General features: G+C 50.2%; 1 protein-coding gene across 1 annotated transcript in view; it reads right to left on the bottom strand.

The window, feature by feature from the left end:
- hsd11b2 (hydroxysteroid (11-beta) dehydrogenase 2) overlaps positions 1-17,870 on the bottom strand; it is a 67,477-nt gene extending 49,607 nt beyond the window's left edge. Inside the window, exon 1 of the mRNA XM_055921623.1 lies at positions 17,444-17,870. Coding sequence (XP_055777598.1) covers positions 17,444-17,711 — 268 coding nt within the window. The 5' untranslated portion in view covers positions 17,712-17,870. The remainder of the gene's footprint in view (positions 1-17,443) is intronic.
- Positions 17,871-19,324: the final 1,454 nt, after the last annotated feature.

Genomic DNA, 19,324 nt, shown 5'->3' with positions numbered 1-19,324 from the left:
TACAGGAGGGGGAGGTGTTAAGGCTGATAACTATGCCACCAGACGGCCTCTCGGGGGAAACTATGCTGACCCATGGAGTGAGGTGAGGGGGGAAGGGAGATATGAAGGGGGTGAGGTGTGTGGGGTTTAGGTAGGAGGAGGTGTGGGAGGGAGTGAGGTGAGGGGGGTTTAGATAGGAGGAGGTGTGGGAGGGAGTGAGGTGAGGGGGGTTTAGGTAGGAGGAGGTTCAGGAGGGATTGAGGTGAGGGGGGTTTAGATAGGAGGTGTGGGAGGGAGTGAGGTGGGGGGGGTTTAGGTAGGAGGAGGTTCAGGAGGGAGTGAGGTGAGGGGGGTTTAGATAGGAGGAGGTGTGGGAGGGAGTGAGGTGAGGGGGGTTTCGATAGGAGGAGGTGTGGGAGGGAGTGAGGTGAGGGGGGGGTTTAGGTAAGAGGAGGTGTGGGAGGGAGTGAGGTGAGGGGGGTGTAGGTAGGAGGAGGTGTGGGAGGGAGTGAGGTGAGGGGGGTTTAGATAGGAGGAGGTTCGGGAGGGAGTGAGGTGAGGGGGGTTTAGGTAGGAGGAAGTTCGGGAGGGAGTGAGGTGAGGGGGGTTTAGGTAGGAGGAGGTGTGGGAGGGAGTGAGGTGAGGGGGGGGGGGTTTAGATAGGAGGAGGTGTGGGAGGGAGTGAGGTGAGGGGGGTTTAGATAGGAGGAGGTGTGGGAGGGAGTGAGGTGAGGGGGGTTTAGGTAGGAGGAGGTGTGGGAGGGAGTGAGGTGGGGGGGTTTAGATAGGAGGAGGTGTGGGAGGGAGTGAGGTGAGGGGGGGGGTTAGATAGGAGGAGGTGTGGGAGGGAGTGAGGTGAGGGGGGTTTAGATAGGAGGAGGTGTGGGAGGGAGTGAGGTGAGGGGTTTTAGATAGGAGGAGGTGTGTTAGGGAGTGAGGTGGGGGGGTTTAGATAGGAGGAGGTGTGGGAGGGAGTGAGGTGAGGGGGGTTTAGGTAGGAGGAGGTGTGGGAAGGAGTGAGGTGAGGGGGGGGTTTAGATAGGAGGAGGTGTGTTAGGGAGTGAGGTGAGGGGGGTTTAGATAGGAGGAGGTGTGGGAAGGAGTGAGGTGAGGGGGGTTTAGATAGGAGGAGGTGTGGGGGGTTTAGTTAGGAGGAGGTGTGGGAGGGAGTGAGGTGAGGGGGGTTTAGGTTGGAGGAGGTTCGGGAGGGAGTGAGGTGAGGGGGGTTTAGATAGGAGGAAGTGTGGGAGGGAGTGAGGTGGGGGGGGGGTTTAGGTAGGAGGAGGTGTGGGAGGGAGTGAGGTGAGGGGGGTTTAGATAGGAGGAGGTGTGGGAAGGAGTGAGGTGAGGGGGGTTTAGATAGGAGGAGGTGTGGGAGAGGTGAGGTGAGGGGGGTTTAGGTAGGAGGAGGTGTGGGAGGGGGTGAGGTGAGGGGGGTTTAGATAGGAGGAGGTGTGGGAGGGAGTGAGGTGGGGGGGGGGGGTTAGATAGGAGGAGGTGTGGGAGGGAGTGAGGTGGGGGGGGGGGGTTAGGTAGGAGGAGGTGTGGGAGGGAGTGAGGTGAGGGGGGTTTAGATAGGAGGAGGTGTGGGAGGGAGTGAGGTGGGGGGGGGGTAGATAGGAGGAGGTGTGGGAGGGGGTGAGGTGAGGGGGGTTTAGATAGGAGGAGGTGTGGGAGGGAGTGAGGTGAGGGGGGGTTTAGGTAGGAGGAGGTGTGGGAGGGAGTGAGGTGAGGGGGGTTTAGATAGGAGGAGGTGTGGGAGGGAGTGAGGTGTGGGAGGGAGTGAGGTGAGGGGGGTTTAGATAGGAGGAGGTGTGGGAGGGAGTGAGGTGAGGGGGGTTTAGGTAGGAGGAGGTGTGGGAGGGGGTGAGGTGAGGGAGGTTTAGGTAGGAGGAGGTTCGGGATGGAGTGAGGTGAGGGGGGTTTAGATAGGAGGAGGTGTGGGAGGGAGTGAGGTGAGGGGGGTTTAGGTAGGAGGAGGTTCAGGAGGGATTGAGGTGAGGGGGGTTTAGATAGGAGGTGTGGGAGGGAGTGAGGTGGGGGGGGTTTAGGTAGGAGGAGGTTCAGGAGGGAGTGAGGTGAGGGGGGTTTAGATAGGAGGAGGTGTGGGAGGGAGTGAGGTGAGGGGGGTTTCGATAGGAGGAGGTGTGGGAGGGAGTGAGGTGAGGGGGGGGTTTAGGTAAGAGGAGGTGTGGGAGGGAGTGAGGTGAGGGGGGTTTAGGTAGGAGGAGGTGTGGGAGGGAGTGAGGTGAGGGGGGTTTAGATAGGAGGAGGTTTGGGAGGGAGTGAGGTGAGGGGGGTTTAGATAGGAGGAGGTGTGGGAGGGAGTGAGGTGGGGGGGTTTAGATAGGAGGAGGTTCAGGAGGGAGTGAGGTGAGGGGGGTTTAGATAGGAGGAGGTTCGGGAGGGAGTGAGGTGAGGGGGGTTTAGGTAGGAGGAGGTGTGGGAGGGAGTGAGGTGAGGGGGGGGGGGTTTAGATAGGAGGAGGTGTGGGAGGGAGTGAGGTGGGGGGGTTTAGATAGGAGGAGGTGTGGGAGGGAGTGAGGTGAGGGGGGTTTAGATAGGAGGAGGTGTGTTAGGGAGTGAGGTGGGGGGGTTTAGATAGGAGGAGGTGTGGGAGGGAGTGAGGTGAGGGGGGTTTAGGTAGGAGGAGGTGTGGGAGGGAGTGAGGTGAGGGGGGTTTAGATAGGAGGAGGTGTGGGAGGGAGTGAGGTGAGGGGGGTTTAGATAGGAGGAGGTGTGGGAGGGAGTGAGGTGAGGGGGGGGGGGGTTTAGATAGGAGGAGGTGTGGGAGGGAGTGAGGTGGGGGGGTTTAGATAGGAGGAGGTGTGGGAGGGAGTGAGGTGAGGGGGGGGGGTTTAGATAGGAGGAGGTGTGGGAGGGAGTGAGGTGAGGGGGGTTTAGATAGGAGGAGGTGTGGGAGGGAGTGAGGTGAGGGGGGTTTAGGTAGGAGGAGGTGTGGGAGGGAGTGAGGTGGGGGGGTTTAGATAGGAGGAGGTGTGGGAGGGAGTGAGGTGAGGGGGGGGGGTTAGATAGGAGGAGGTGTGGGAGGGAGTGAGGTGAGGGGGGTTTAGATAGGAGGAGGTGTGGGAGGGAGTGAGGTGAGGGGTTTTAGATAGGAGGAGGTGTGGGAGGGAGTGAGGTGAGGGGGGTTTAGATAGGAGGAGGTGTGTTAGGGAGTGAGGTGAGGGGGGTTTAGATAGGAGGAGGTGTGGGGGGTTTAGTTAGGAGGAGGTGTGGGAGGGAGTGAGGTGAGGGGGGTTTAGGTTGGAGGAGGTTCGGGAGGGAGTGAGGTGAGGGGGGTTTAGATAGGAGGAAGTGTGGGAGGGAGTGAGGTGGGGGGGGGGTTTAGGTAGGAGGAGGTGTGGGAGGGAGTGAGGTGAGGGGGGTTTAGATAGGAGGAGGTGTGGGAAGGAGTGAGGTGAGGGGGGTTTAGATAGGAGGAGGTGTGGGAGAGGTGAGGTGAGGGGGGTTTAGGTAGGAGGAGGTGTGGGAGGGGGTGAGCTGAGGGGGGTTTAGATAGGAGGAGGTGTGGGAGGGAGTGAGGTGGGGGGGGGGGGGGGTTAGATAGGAGGAGGTGTGGGAGGGAGTGAGGTGGGGGGGGGGGTTAGGTAGGAGGAGGTGTGGGAGGGAGTGAGGTGAGGGGGGTTTAGATAGGAGGAGGTGTGGGAGGGAGTGAGGTGGGGGGGGGGGGGTAGATAGGAGGAGGTGTGGGAGGGGGTGAGGTGAGGGGGGTTTAGATAGGAGGAGGTGTGGGAGGGAGTGAGGTGAGGGGGGGTTTAGGTAGGAGGAGGTGTGGGAGGGAGTGAGGTGAGGGGGGTTTAGATAGGAGGAGGTGTGGGAGGGAGTGAGGTGTGGGAGGGAGTGAGGTGAGGGGGGTTTAGATAGGAGGAGGTGTGGGAGGGAGTGAGGTGAGGGGGGTTTAGGTAGGAGGAGGTGTGGGAGGGGGTGAGGTGAGGGGGGTTTAGGTAGGAGGAGGTTCGGGATGGAGTGAGGTGAGGGGGGTTTAGATAGGAGGAGGTGTGGGAGGGAGTGAGGTGAGGGGGGTTTAGATAGGAGGAGGTGTGGGAGGGAGTGAGGTGGGGGGGGGGGTTAGGTAGGAGGAGGTGTGGGAGGGAGTGAGGTGAGGGGGGTTTAGGTAGGAGGAGGTGTGGGAGGGAGTGAGGTGAGGGGGGTTTAGGGGTGTGTTTAGTTCTGGTTACTATACCACCAGACAACCTCATTATGGCAGTAGATAATCTCTCGGTGGGACTGGGCTTACCCATGGGGTGAGCTTTGTAATACTCTGGCACAGCACCAGTAGACCTACCCTCTTTAACCACCCACTCCACCCCACCCACCCACTGCAGAGCCCCTGTGACCTCTCTGCCCTAGACAATACTAGAAGCAAAATGATGAGACTCTGGGCTTGGTAGCAGACAGTAAAGACCTGCTCTACTTCCTGCTCCCTCCCTCCCTCCCTCCCACCCATCCAGGCCCTGTGCCCCTGTGCCCCTGGCAGTCTTATACAATCTATATCTATGGGACACACCCAATACTGGGCATGGAACCAAACGCTGCATTTCAATCCTATGACATGGAGCCCTGTGACCCAACATTGTTGTTGGTACCACACTGTGAAGACATGTCTGATAGTAGAAATCACATAACTCTATACCAGGGACATTTTTGGTCCAATACAAGAAAAAGGAGGTAAAAGTAGTTTTCAGTTTCAAATGTCTTGAAAGTCGCTTCATACTGTGGAGAGAACATAGATGTAAACATTATTGTGGCCTTGTATTCTCTCCTTGAGGTGGGTGTCTGTTGGCAGCTGTATTTACTAACAGGTCTAAATCAGACTGAACCAGTGTTCTCTCCTTGAGGTCGGTGTCTGTTGGCAGCTGTATTTACTAACAGGTCTTAATCAGACTGAACCAGTGTTCTCTCCTTGAGGTCGGTGTCTGTTGGCAGCTGTATTTACTAACAGGTCTAAATCAGACTGAACCAGTGTTCCCTCCTTGAGGTCGGTGTCTGTTGGCAGCTGTATTTACTAACAGGTCTAAATCAGACTGAACCAGTGTTCCCTCCTTGAGGTCGGTGTCTGTTGGCAGCTGTATTTACTAACAGGTCTAAATCAGACTGAACCAGTGTTCTCTCCTTGAGGTGGGTGTCTGTTGGCAGCTGTATTTACTAACAGGTCTAAATCAGACTGAACCAGTGTTCTCTCCTTGAGGTGGGTGTCTGTTGGCAGCTGTATTTACTAACAGGTCTAAATCAGACTGAACCAGTGTTCTCTCCTTGAGGTGGGTGTCTGTTGGCAGCTGTATTTACTAACAGGTCTAAATCAGACTGAACCAGTGTTCTCTCCTTGAGGTCGGTGTCTGTTGGCAGCTGTATTTACTAACAGGTCTAAATCAGACTGAACCAGTGTTCTCTCCTTGGGGTGGGTGTCTGTTGGCAGCTGTATTTACTAACAGGTCTAAATCAGACTGAACCAGTGTTCCCTCCTTGAGGTCGGTGTCTGTTGGCAGCTGTATTTACTAACAGGTCTAAATCAGACTGAACCAGTGTTCCCTCCTTGAGGTGGGTGTCTGTTGGCAGCTGTATTTACTAACAGGTCTAAATCAGACTGAACCAGTGTTCTCTCCTTGAGGTGGGTGTCTGTTGGCAGCTGTATTTACTAACAGGTCTAAATCAGACTGAACCAGTGTTCTCTCCTTGAGGTGGGTGTCTGTTGGCAGCTGTATTTACTAACAGGTCTAAATCAGACTGAACCAGTGTTCCCTCCTTGAGGTCGGTGTCTGTTGGCAGCTGTATTTACTAACAGGTCTAAATCAGACTGAACCAGTGTTCCCTCCTTGAGGTGGGTGTCTGTTGGCAGCTGTATTTACTAACAGGTCTAAATCAGACTGAACCAGTGTTCTCTCCTTGAGGTCGGTGTCTGTTGGCAGCTGTATTTACTAACAGGTCTAAATCAGACTGAACCAGTGTTCTCTCCTTGAGGTGGGTGTCTGTTGGCAGCTGTATTTACTAACAGTTCTAAATCAGACTGAACCAGTGCCAAGGTTAAGAGATAAGGCCGTGAGATCAATTGTTCTAGAAAGAATCCCAAATTGTACCCTTTTCCCCATGTAGTGCACTACTTTTGACCAGAGACCAGACACCAGAAACTATATACAGTAGGGAATTGGGTGTGTTGATGTGCAGTAGATAGTCAAAGCAGGGCTTATATAGGTCACAGGCTGAGGAGAGTGTTTACTTTGCTAAGAGTTACTGTATAACTGTTTAATTCTCTCTCTATCTCTCACTCTCTGGGCCAAATCAAAGGAATTCGCTCTCCTGTGTGGGAGGTTGTTGACGTTTACACATGCCTCTGTCTAAAGTCCAACAGAGAGAGAGAGAAAGAGAGAGAGAGAGAGAGACAGAGAGAAAGTTAGAGAGAAAGAGAGAGAAAGAGAGAGAAAGTTAGAGAGAGAGAGAAAGAGAGCGAGAGAGAAGAGAGAGAAAGAGAAGAGAGAGAGAGAGGGAGCGAGACAGAGAGAGACAGAGAGAGAAAGAGAGAGAGAGGCAAAGAGAGAGAGAGGCAAAGAGAGAGAGCGAGAGAGAGAGAGAAGAGAGAGAGAGAGAGACTGTGTGTTTGTAGGTAATTAGCTTTACCTACTACCAACAAGGACACAATTACAGTAACTAAACTACAGCAAATAAACTACAGCGGCTAAACTACAGTAACTAAACTACAGCAACTAAACTACAGCAAATAAACTACAGCGGCTAAACTACAGCAACTAAACTACAGCAACTAAACTACAGCAACTAAACTACAGTAACTAAACTACAGCAACTAAACTACAGCAACTAAACTACAGCAACTAAACTACAGCGGCTAAACTACAGCGACTAAACTACAGCGGCTAAACTACAGCAACTAAACTACAGCAACTAAACTACAGCAACTAAACTACAGCAACTAAACTACAGTAACTAAACTACAGCAACTAAACTACAGCAACTAAATTACAGCAACTAAACTACAGCAACTAAACTACAGCAACTAAACTACAGCGGCTAAACTACAGCAACTAAACTACAGTAACTAAACTACAGCAACTAAATTACAGCAACTAAACTACAGTAACTAAACTACAGTAACTAAACTACAGCAACTAAACTACAGCAACTAAACTACAGCAACTAAACTACAGCAACTAAACTACAGCAACTAAACTACAGCAACTAAACTACAGCAACTAAATTACAGCAACTAAACTACAGCAACTAAACTACAGCAACTAAACTACAGCAACTAAACTACAGCAACTAAACTACAGCAACTAAACTACAGCAACTAAACTACAGCAACTAAACTACAGCAACTAAACTACAGCAACTAAACTACAGTGGCTAAACTACAGCAACTAAACTACAGCAACTAAACTACAGCAACTAAACTACAGCAACTAAACTACAGCAACTAAACTACAGCAACTAAACTACAGCAACTAAACTACAGCAACTAAACTACAGCAACTAAACTACAGCAACTAAACTACAGCAACTAAACTACAGTGGCTAAACTACAGCAACTAAACTACAGCAACTAAACTACAGCAACTAAACTACAGCGGCTAAACTACAGCAACTAAACTACAGCAACTAAACTACAGCGGCTAAACTACAGCAACTAAACTACAGCAACTAAACTACAGCACCTAAACTACAGCAACTAAACTACAGCGGCTAAACTACAGCAACTAAACTACAGCAACTAAACTACAGCAACTAAACTACAGTAACTAAATTACAGCGGCTAAACTACTGTAAGGTAAACGGCACCGATGAGCGAGACAACTTCTTCTCCTGACTCTCATCCCGTTACGAAAATATAGTACAACATCCTCACATTGTTATATCTTTGTCAAAATACATTTTTGGCTTCTATTTTTAAAATAGGGATTGTGTGACTAAAAATGTGCCAAGATTTCCATGAGCCCAAGTCACCACACTAAACTGCCACCCCCCTGTAGCTTCTGCAGCATATTACTAGTACTATCACATTACACCGCCTGAATGAGCCCAAGTCACCACACTAAACTGGCACCCCCCTGTAGCTTCTGCAGCATATCACATTACACCGCCTGAATGAGCCCAAGTCACCACAATAAACTGGCACCCCCCTGTAGCTTCTGCAGCATATTACTATTACAATCATATTACACCGCCTGAATGAGCCCAAGTCACTACACTAAAATGGAACCCCATGTAGCTTCTGCAACATATCACATTACACCGCCTGAATGAGCCCAAGTCACTACACTAAAATGGCACCCCCTGTAGCTTCTGCAGCATATTACTATTACTATCACATTACACCGCCTGAATGAGCCCAAGTCACCAGACTAAACTGGCACCCCCTGTAGCTTCTGCAGCATATCATATTACACCGCCTGAATGAGCCCAAGTCACTACACTAAACTGGCACCCCCTGTAGCTTCTGCAGCATATCACATTACACCGCCTGAATGAGCCCAAGTCACTACACTAAAATGGCACCCCCATGTAGCTTCTGCAACATATTACATTACACCGCCTGAATGAGCCCAAGTCACCACACTAAACTGGTACCCCCTGTAGCTTCTGCAACATATCACATTACACCGCCTGAATGAGCCCAAGTCACCACAATAAACTGGCACCCCCTGTAGCTTCTGCAGCATATCACATTACACCGGCTGAATGAGCCCAAGTCACCACACTAAACTGGCACCCCATGTAGTTTCTGCAGCTTATCACTTAACACCGCCTGAATGAGCCCAAGTCACTACACTAAAATGGCACCCCCATGTAGCTTCTGCAACATATCACATTACACCGCCTGAATGAGCCCAAGTCACCACACTAAACTGGCACCCCATGTAGCTTCTGCAGCATATTACTATTACTATCATATTACACCGCCTGAATGAGCCCAAGTCACCACACTAAACTGGCACCCCCATGTAGCTTCTGCAGCATATTAGTATTACTATCACATTGCACCGCCTGAATAATAGCTAAGTGTTTATTAACACATAGGACTAACTTGCTTTGCAGGATGTAGGCAGTTGTAAGCTGAGTAGTTGGCATCCAGAGAAACAAGCCTAACAAAGCGAGTTTGCACTTCCTGGGTAAGTTTTATCATTGGATTCCTCCAGAGTGAAGGTCAGGGTTAGGCTGAAGTGGTTGGATTCCTCCAGAGAGAAGGTCAGGGTTAGGCTGAAATGGTTCGAATCCTCCAGAGAGAAACTCAGGGTTAGGCTGAAATGGTTCGAAACCTCCAGAGAGAAGGTCAGGGTTAGGCTGAAGTGGTTGGATTCCTCCAGAGAGAAGCTCAGGGTTAGGCTGAAGTGGTTGGATTCCTCCAGAGAGAAGCTCAGGGTTAGGCTGAAGTGGTTGGATTCCTCCAGAGAGAAGCTCAGGGTTAGGCTGAAGTGGTTGGATTCCTCCAGAGAGAAGGTCAGGGTTAGGCTGAAGTGGTGGGATTCCTCCAGAGTGAAGGTCAGGGTTAGGCTGAAGTGGTTGGATTCCTCCAGAGAGAAGGTCAGGGTTAGGCTGAAGTGGTTGGATTCCTCCAGAGAGAAGGTCAGGGTTAGGCTGAAGTGGTTGGATTCCTCCAGAGTGAAGGTCAGGGTTAGGCTGAAGTGGTTGGATTCCTCCAGAGAGAAGGTCAGGGTTAGGTTGAAGTGGTTGGATTCCTCCAGAGGGAAGGTCAGGGTTAGGTTGAAGTGGTTGGATTCCTCCAGAGGGAAGGTCAGGGTTAGGTTGAAGTGGTTGGATTCCTCCAGAGAGAAGGTCAGGGTTAGGCTGAAGTGGTTGGATTCCTCCAGAGTGAAGGTCAGGGTTAGGCTGAAGTGGTTGGATTCCTCCGGAGTGAAGGTCAGGGTTAGGCTGAAGTGGTTGGATTCCTCCAGAGTGAAGGTCAGGGTTAGGTTGAAGTGGTTGGATTCCTCCAGAGTGAAGGTCAGGGTTAGGCTGAAGTGGTTGGATTCCTCCAGAGAGAAGGTCAGGTTTATGCTGAAGTGGTTGGATTCCTCCAGAGTGAAGGTCAGGGTTAGGCTGAAGTGGTTGGATTCCTCCAGAGTGAAGGTCAGGGTTAGGCTGAAGTGGTTGGATTCCTCCAGAGTGAAGGTCAGGGTTAGGCTGAAGTGGTTGGATTCCTCCAGAGTGAAGATCAGGGTTAGGCTGAAGTGGTTGGATTCCTCCAGAGAGAAGGTCAGGGTTAGGCTGGAGTGGTTGGATTCCTCCAGAGTGAAGGTCAGGGTTAGGCTGAAGTGGTTGGATTCCTCCAGAGAGAAGGTCAGGGTTAGGCTGAAGTGGTTGGATTCCTCCAGAGTGAAGGTCAGGGTTAGGCTGGAGTGGTGGGATTCCTCCAGAGAGAAGGTCAGGGTTAGGCTGAAGTGGTTGGATTCCTCCAGAGAGAAGGTCAGGGTTAGGCTGAAGTGGTTGGATTCCTCCAGAGAGAAGGTCAGGGTTAGGCTGAAGTGGTTGGATTCCTCCAGAGTGAAGGTCAGGGTTAGGCTGAAGTGGTTGGATTCCTCCAGAGAGAAGGTCAGGGTTAGGCTGGAGTGGTTGGATTCCTCCAGAGAGAAGGTCAGGGTTAGGCTGAAGTGGTTGGATTCCTCCAGAGAGAAGGTCAGGGTTAGGCTGAAGTGGTTGGATTCCTCCAGAGTGAAGGTCAGGGTTAGGCTGAAGTGGTTGGATTCCTCCAGAGAGAAGGTCAGGGTTAGGCTGAAGTGGTTGGATTCCTCCAGAGAGAAGGTCAGGGTTAGGCTGAAGTGGTTGGATTCCTCCAGAGAGAAGGTCAGGGTTAGGCTGAAGTGGTTGGATTCCTCCAGAGTGAAGGTCAGGGTTAGGCTGAAGTGGTTGGATTCCTCCAGAGTGAAGGTCAGGGTTAGGCTGAAGTGGTTGGATTCCTCCAGAGAGAAGGTCAGGGTTAGGCTGGAGTGGTGTAGACAGCATCAGATTAACCAGAGGATCTCCTAAACCTCTTTACAGTCACATGACCCATCTTTAAGGCTCCTTTTAACTGGCTGCTCTGGCAGGAAGGACAGTGGGGTTAAGGAGTTAAGCACCATTGGTCCAAGTGGATCAGCATGGACACATGGACGTTCTGTTCTGTACTGTACCATGCTGGATGAAGACACACACACACACACAGACACACACACACACACTCACACACACACACACACACATGTGCATATACGCATCCTGTACAAGGACAAACGCACAAATGTGTTCACACACAAAAAGAGGACCCGTAGGCTGCCAATAGAGGATCACAGAGACAAGAGAACCCGTAGGCTGCCAATAGAGGATCACAAAGACAAGAGGACCCGTAGGCTGGCAATAGAGGATCACAAAGACAAGAGGACCCGTAGGCTGCCAATAGAGGATCACAAAGACAAGAGGACCCGTAGGCTGCCAATAGAGGATCACAAAGACAAGAGGGCCCGTAGGCTGCCAATAGAGGATCACAAAGACAAGTGGACCGTAGGATGCCAATAGAGGATCACAAAGACAAGAGGACCCGTAGGATGCCAATAGAGGATCACAAAGACAAGAGGACCCGTAGGCTGCCAATAGAAGATCACAAAGACAAGAGGACCCGTAGGCTGCCAATAGAGGATCACAAAGACAAGAGGACGCCGTAGGCTGCCAATAGAGGATCACAAAGACAAGAGGACCCGTAGGCTGCCAATAGAGGATCACAAAGACAAGAGGACCCGTAGGCTGCCAATAGAGGTTCACAAAGACAAGAGGACCCGTAGGCTGCCAATAGAGGATCACAAAGACAAGAGGACCCGTAGGCCGCCAATAGAGGATCACAAAGACAAGAGGACCCGTAGGCTGCCAATAGAGGTTCACAAAGACAAGAGGACCCGTAGGCTGCCAATAGAGGTTCACAAAGACAAGAGGACCCGTAGGCTGCCAATAGAGGTTCACAAAGACAAGAGGACCCGTAGGCTGCCAATAGAGGATCACAAAGACAAGAGGACCCGTAGGCTGCCAATAGAGGATCACAAAGACAAGAGGACCCGTAGGCTGCCAATAGAGGATCACAAAGACAAGAGGACCCGTAGGCTGCCAATAGAGGATCACAAAGACAAGTGGACCGTAGGCTGCCAATAGAGGATCACAAAGACAAGAGGACCCGTAGGATGCCAATAGAGGATCACAAAGACAAGAGGACCCGTAGGCTGCCAATAGAGGATCACAAAGACAAGAGGACCCGTAGGCTGCCAATAGAGGATCACAAAGACAAGAGGACGCCGTAGGCTGCCAATAGAGGATCACAAAGACAAGAGGACCCGTAGGCTGCCAATAGAGGATCACAAAGACAAGAGGACCCGTAGGATGCCAATAGAGGATCACAAAGACAAGAGGACCCGTAGGCTGCCAATAGAGGATCACAAAGACAAGAGGACCCGTAGGCTGCCAATAGAGGATCACAAAGACAAGAGGGCCCGTAGGCTGCCAATAGAGGATCACAAAGACAAGTGGACCGTAGGCTGCCAATAGAGGATCACAAAGACAAGAGGACCCGTAGGATGCCAATAGAGGGTCACAAAGACAAGAGGACCCGTAGGCTGCCAATAGAGGATCACAAAGACAAGAGGACCCGTAGGCTGCCAATAGAGGATGACAAAGACAAGAGGACGCCGTAGGCTGCCAATAGAGGATCACAAAGACAAGAGGACCCGTAGGCTGCCAATAGAGGATCACAAGGACAAGAGGACCCGTAGGATGCCAATAGAGGATCACAAAGACAAGAGGACCCGTAGGCTGCCAATAGAGGATCACAAAGACAAGAGGACCCGTAGGCTGCCAATAGAGGATCACAAAGACAAGAGGACCCGTAGGCTGCCAATAGAGGATCACAAAGACAAGAGTAACACACTGATGTGCTCACGCGTGCACACACACACACACACACACACACACACACACACACACACACACACACACACACACACACACACACACACCACCACCACCACACTGCTGCTGTGGGGAGGAAGGCTCAAAATAATGGCTTTGAATGGAGTGAATGGAATGGTGTCAAACACATGGAAGCCATGGAAACCATGGAAGCCATGGAAACCGTGGAAACCATGTGTTTGATGAGCTCGAAACATATGTGTCGTGGCTTTCATAACGGCGTCTAATAACAAATCAATAACGGGGAGACAGGAGCAAGGAATTCATTCAAACATTTATCTCGAAGGTGATGATCATCGACAACAGATACCCCCTTGGTGACTGTGAGGCCCTAGGTGACGACTGGTGGGTCAGGGACCACTCACGACTGGTGTGTCAGGGACCATTCACGACTGGTGGGTCAGGGACCACTCACGACTGCTGGGTCAGGAACCACTCACGACTGGTGGGTCAGGGACCACTCACGACTGGTGGGTCAGGGACCACTCACGACTGCTGGGTCAGGTACCACTCATGACTGGTAGGTCAGGGACCACTCACGACTGGTAGGTCAGGGACCACCCACGACTGGTAGGTCAGGGACCACTCACGACTGGTGGGTCAGGGACCACTCACGACTGGTAGGTCAGGGACCACTCACGACTGGTGGGTCAGAGACCACTCACGACTGGTGGGTCAGGGACCACTCACGACTGGTAGGTCAGGGACCACTCACGACTGGTGGGTCAGAGACCACTCACGACTGCTGGGTCAGGGACCACTCACGACTGGTGGGTTCACAACTGGTGGGTCAGAGACCACTCACGACTGCTGGGTCAGGGACCACTCACGACTGGTGGGTCAGGGACCACTCACGATTGGTGGATCAGGGACCACTCACGACTGCTGGGTCAGGGACCACTCACGACTCACGACTTTTCGTCAACGGAAGTAGGCGTGGCAGAGGTTGATTTTTCATTTCCCTTTGCCCTCTTCTCCCAGCTAAGCCCGAAAAAAAACAGAATTGTTTTTTGATATGTGGTGGTGGAAACTGCTTAACGGACAACACAGAGTTAACTGTGCCTTTAAAGTCGCCACATATCCTGATTCCACCATCCTTTATAAGAAACTGATGTGATGAGTGTTGCCTTTTCACTCCCACTGACCCGGCTCCAGTACTTTGTTCTTAGCCAGAGCGTCTAAGTCAACCTAGACTTTTGGTACGGGTCGTGCTTTCAGAAACTTTGGTTTTCTGTCAGGCTTAATGCCAAGCTTCGCTGTAATGTATTTCATTCTACCCTGCTCTCCATAAAAAGACTCCTCCATGTTTGTTTAAGATGGCAGGTAGGCCTGTGTCTCCATGTGTCATTGTACGCACTGATGACCAGTCCAGTGTGATTTTCTCCAGCCTCGAACATCCTAGTAGTGATGGATAGTCTCCTTTCAACATGTAGAGTGGCAGCTTTTCAGTGTTCTCCTGGTCTGATGAGTCAGTCACCTCAGTGTTCTCCTGGTCTGATGAGTCAGTCACCTCAGTGTTCTCCTGGTCTGATGAGTCAGTCACCTCAGTGTTCTCCTGGTCGGAGGAGTCAGTCACCTCAGTGTTCTCCTGGTCTGATGAGCCAGTCACCTCAGTGTTCTCCTGGTCTGATGAGTCAGTCACCTCAGTGTTCTCCTGGTCTGATGAGTCAGTCACCTCAGTGTTCTCCTGGTCTGATGAGTCAGTCACCTCAGTGTTCTCCTGGTCTGATGAGTCAGTCACCTCAGTGTTCTCCTGGTCGGATGAGTCAGTCACCTCAGTGTTCTCCTGGTCTGATGAGTCAGTCACCTCAGTGTTCTCCTGGTCTGATGAGTCAGTCACCTCAGTGTTCTCCTGGTCTGATGAGTCAGTCACCTCAGTGTTCTCCTGGTCTCATGAGTCACTCACCTCAGTGTTCTCCTGGTCTGATGAGTCAGTCACCTCAGTGTTCTCCTGGTCTGATGAGTCACTCACCTCAGTGTTCTCCTGGTCTGATGAGTCAGTCACCTCAGTGTTCTCCTGGTCTGATGAGTCAGTCACCTCAGTGTTCTCCTGGTCTGATGAGTCCAGTCACCTCAGTGTTCTCCTGGTCAGATGAGTCACTCACCTCAGTGTTCTCCTGGTCTGATGAGTCAGTCACCTCAGTGTTCTCCTGGTCTGATGAGTCCCGTCACCTCAGTGTTCTCCTGGTCTGATGAGTCACTCACCTCAGTGTTCTCCTGGTCTGATGAGTCCAGTCACCTCAGTGTTCTCCTGGTCTGATGAGTCCCGTCACCTCAGTGTTCTCCTGGTCTGATGAGTCCAGTCACCTCAGTGTTCTCCTGGTCTGATGAGTCCCGTCACCTCAGTGTTCTCCTGGTCTGATGAGTCCAGTCACCTCAGTGTTCTCCTGGTCTGATGAGTCCCGTCACCTCAGTGTTCTCCTGGTCTGATGAGTCACTCACCTCAGTGTTCTCCTGGTCTGATGAGTCCAGTCACCTCAGTGTTCTCCTGCTCAACAGCGTGAACATGTCTCTTTTCCTTTGTTGGAATGTCTCTCTCTCTTGTTTTAAAGTCTTTGAAGTTTTCTCTGAGCTCTTTTTGGTTCTGCAGGCTCACCTTCCACCAGCACATAGAAGCGTGATGTCTCACCATGTCCTTCCACCAGCACATAGAAGTCTGATGTTTCACCATGTCCTTCCACCAGCAAATAGAAGCCTGATGTCTCACCATGTCCTTCCACCAGCACATAGAAGTCTGATGTTTCACCATGTCCTTCCACCAGCATATAGAAGCCTGATGTTTCACCATGTCCTTCCACCAGCACATAGAAGCCTGATGTTTCATCATGTCCTTCCACCAGCATATAGAAGCCTGATGTCCCACCATGTCCTTCCACCAGCATATAGAAGCCTGATGTTTCACCATGTCCTTCCACCAGCACATAGAAGTCTGATGTTTCACCATGTCCTTCCACCAGCACATAGAAGTCTGATGTTTCACCATGTCCTTCCACCAGCACATAGAAGCCTGATGTTTCACCATGTCCTTCCACCAGCAAATAGAAGCCTGATGTCTCACCATGTCCTTCCACCAGCATATAGAAGCCTGATGTTTCACCATGTCCTTCCACCAGCATATAGAAGCCTGATGTCTCACCATGTCCTTCCACCAGCATATAGAAGCCTGATGTCCCACCATGTCCGTCCACCAGCACATAGAAGCCTGATGTCCCACTTTACCACAGCGGAAGCATTTGACTTGATTTTCCCCGTCTGATTATCAGTTGCAATTCTGTGCTCTTTTCCCCCCTGATGAACTCAACATGCAGAGCCTCTTCAGCAGCTCGTTCCATGGACACAAGGGCTTCGACGGGCCTTTGCCAAGGTCAGATTACTTTCGGCCGATAGTCTCCCTGTAGCTGTCACTCCGTAGCCCACATACTAGTCTGCCTCTAATGGTGTCATTTAGAACATCATTCAACTCAGCGCAGAAGAAAACATTGCATATAGTACAACCCTAATTCACAATGGGTACCGTTAGATTTATTCCATTCCAGCCATTACGATGAGCCCCGTACTCCCCAATTAAGGTCTCACCAGCCGCCTGTGCGCCGTCACCACAGTGCTATTACAGCGACTTATACATAACATTGCGTAACCCACTGACATAATCATTATATATTATTTTCTACCACATGGATTATTTCAATAACTGAAACTTCAATAACTGTAAACCTTTTAAACCTCTCTAGGAACACGTGCCAGGGATATCATGTCCATACGCTGTACTGGCCTGCATTATCACTGTAGTGTCCTGAATTATCACTGTAGTTTCTGCATTATGACTGTAGTTTTCGACATTATCACTGTGGTGTTCTGCATTATCACTGTAGTTTTACTGCATTTTCACTGTAGTTTCTGCATTATCACCGTAGTGTTCAGCATTATCAATGTGGTGTTACTACATTATCAATGTAGTGTAATCTGCATCATCACTGTAGTGTAATATGCATTATCAATGTAGTGTAATCTGCATTATCGCTGTAGTGTTCAGCATTATCACTGTGGTGTTCAGCATTATCACTGTAGTGTAAGCTGCATTATCACTGTAATGTGCATGTATCTATCTTTATTTAACCAAGAAAGTCCATGAGAACACATTCTCACTTGCAATAACTGTCCATAGAGAGAGAGAGAGAGAGAGAGAGAGAGAGAGAGAGAGAGAGAGAGAGAGAGAGAGAGAGAGAGAGAGAGAGAGAGAGAGAGAGAGAGAGAGAGAGAGAGAGAGAGAGAGAGAGAGAGAGAGAGAGAGAGAGAGAGAGAGAGAGAGAGAGAGAGAGAGAGGTGCATTTGTTCCAGAGTAGAGCAGACCAAAGTAAAAAAAGCTAAGTTGTGGCAGCGACCGAGCAGACTCATACATACAAACAGTGATGAGAGATAGACAGAGGAACAGAGAGGGGCTTCAGACCTGACAGAGCAGAATAGTACATAGTAAATCAGCTTCTGGTAGGTAGTCCTCGTTCCTTACCTGTGATGAAGACAGCCTTGCCCTGGACAGGCAGAGTGGGTGCGGGGGCTGTCCTGGCAGAGTATAGGCAGCAGGCAAGGCAGAAGGCAGCCAACACCAGGACAGCAGGCACACAGAAGAACCACAGCCTCTCCACTAGTAAGGTGACCCCCAGCCAGGCCACCACGGTCGGGGCCGCGCTGACGTGGGACGCCAGGACCTTCTTCATTGCCCCTCCAACAAACGCAGACATCACACCCATGTAGATCCAGTCTAAGTAGTATTCCATTGGATGGAAGGAAGAGCAGAGGGGGGTTCTGTTCCTCTCAGTTCTCAGCACTGCAACTCTGTCTGTCTGTCTGTCTCTCTTTCTATCTCTCGCTCTCTCTCTCTCTGTGCTGCTGTGTGTCTCTCTGTGTGTGTCCCTCTCTAAATGTGTGGTGTCAGATCAGAGAGTAACAGAGTGGTTGAAGGATAGCCAGTGCAGTACAGACTCAGCTCTCTCTCTCTCTCTCTGTCTCTCTCTCTAGTGTATATATAGACCACGCTGCTGGGGGGGGGGAGGGACTACACTAGCAAGGATCTAATCGGTGCCCAATGACCAAAGTTTTACTGCAGTTTAAGTCAGAACCCCCGCCTTTACCCTCCACCCTTCTCTCTCACTCACTCACACACACAGTCTCTCTATCACTCACACACACACGCTCTCTATCACTCACACACACACTCTCTCTATCACTCACACACACACTCTCTCTATCACTCACACACACACTCTCTCTATCACTCACACACACACGCTCTCTCTCTCTCAATACAATTCAATTCAAGGGGGGCTTTATTGGCATGGAAAACACATGTTAACCTTGCCAAAGCAAGTGAAGTAGATTATCCCTCTCTCTCTCTTTCTCTCTCTCTCTCTTTCTCTCTCTCCCTCTCTCTCTCTTTCACTCTCTCTCTCTCTCCCTCTCTCTCTCTTTCACTCTCTCTCTCTTTCACTCTCTCTCTCTCTCTCTCTCTCTTTCACTCACTCTCCCTCTCTCTTTCTCTCTCTCTCTCTCTCACACACACACACCGTTTAGCTGCTGTGTTCTTATGGGTAGTAGCTAAAGGTAATGTTTAAACACTTCTCTCTCAATTCAATTTCAATTTCAATTTAAGGGCTTTATTAACATGGGAAACATATGTTAACATTGCCAAAGCAACTGAAGTAGATCATAAACAAAAGTGAAATAAACAATAAAAATTAACAGTAAACATTACACTCATAGAACTTCCAAAAGAAAAAAGACATTTAAAATGACATATTATGTCTATATACAGAGTTGTAACGATGTGCAAATAGTTAAAGTACAAAAGGGAAAATAAATAAACATAAATATGGGTTGTATTTACAATTGTCACGTTCCTGACCTTATTTCCTTTGTTTAGTCTTTGTTTAGTTGGTCAGGACGTGAGCTGGGTGGGCATTCTATGTTTTGTGTTTCTATGTTGGGTTTGTTGTTTGGCCTAATATGGTTCTCAATCAGAGGCAGGTGTTTGTCATTGTCTCTGATTGGGAACCATATTAAGGTAGCCTGTTTTCACTGTTTGTTTGTGGGGGATTGTTCCTGTTCGTGTGTTTTATGTTCTCAGGTTCAGGACTGTAGCTTCGTAGGTTTTCGTCTGTTTATTGTTTTTTTGTTCGTATTGAAAAAAGTGTTCCAATAAATATGGAAACGTACCACGCTGCGCTTTGGTCCTCCTCTCTTTCACCCGAAGACAGTCGGTACAACAATGGTGTTTGTTCTTCACTGGTTGCCCTTTTCTTGTGGCAACAGGTCACACATCTTGCTGCTGTGATGGAACACTGTGGTATTTCACCCAGTAGATATGGGAGTTTATCAGAATCGGGTTTTGTTT

This window comes from Salvelinus fontinalis, chromosome 4 (genome assembly GCF_029448725.1).
Source record: "Salvelinus fontinalis isolate EN_2023a chromosome 4, ASM2944872v1, whole genome shotgun sequence".
Lineage (NCBI taxonomy): Eukaryota > Metazoa > Chordata > Actinopteri > Salmoniformes > Salmonidae > Salvelinus > Salvelinus fontinalis.
This window is presented reverse-complemented; position numbering and strand designations above follow the sequence as displayed.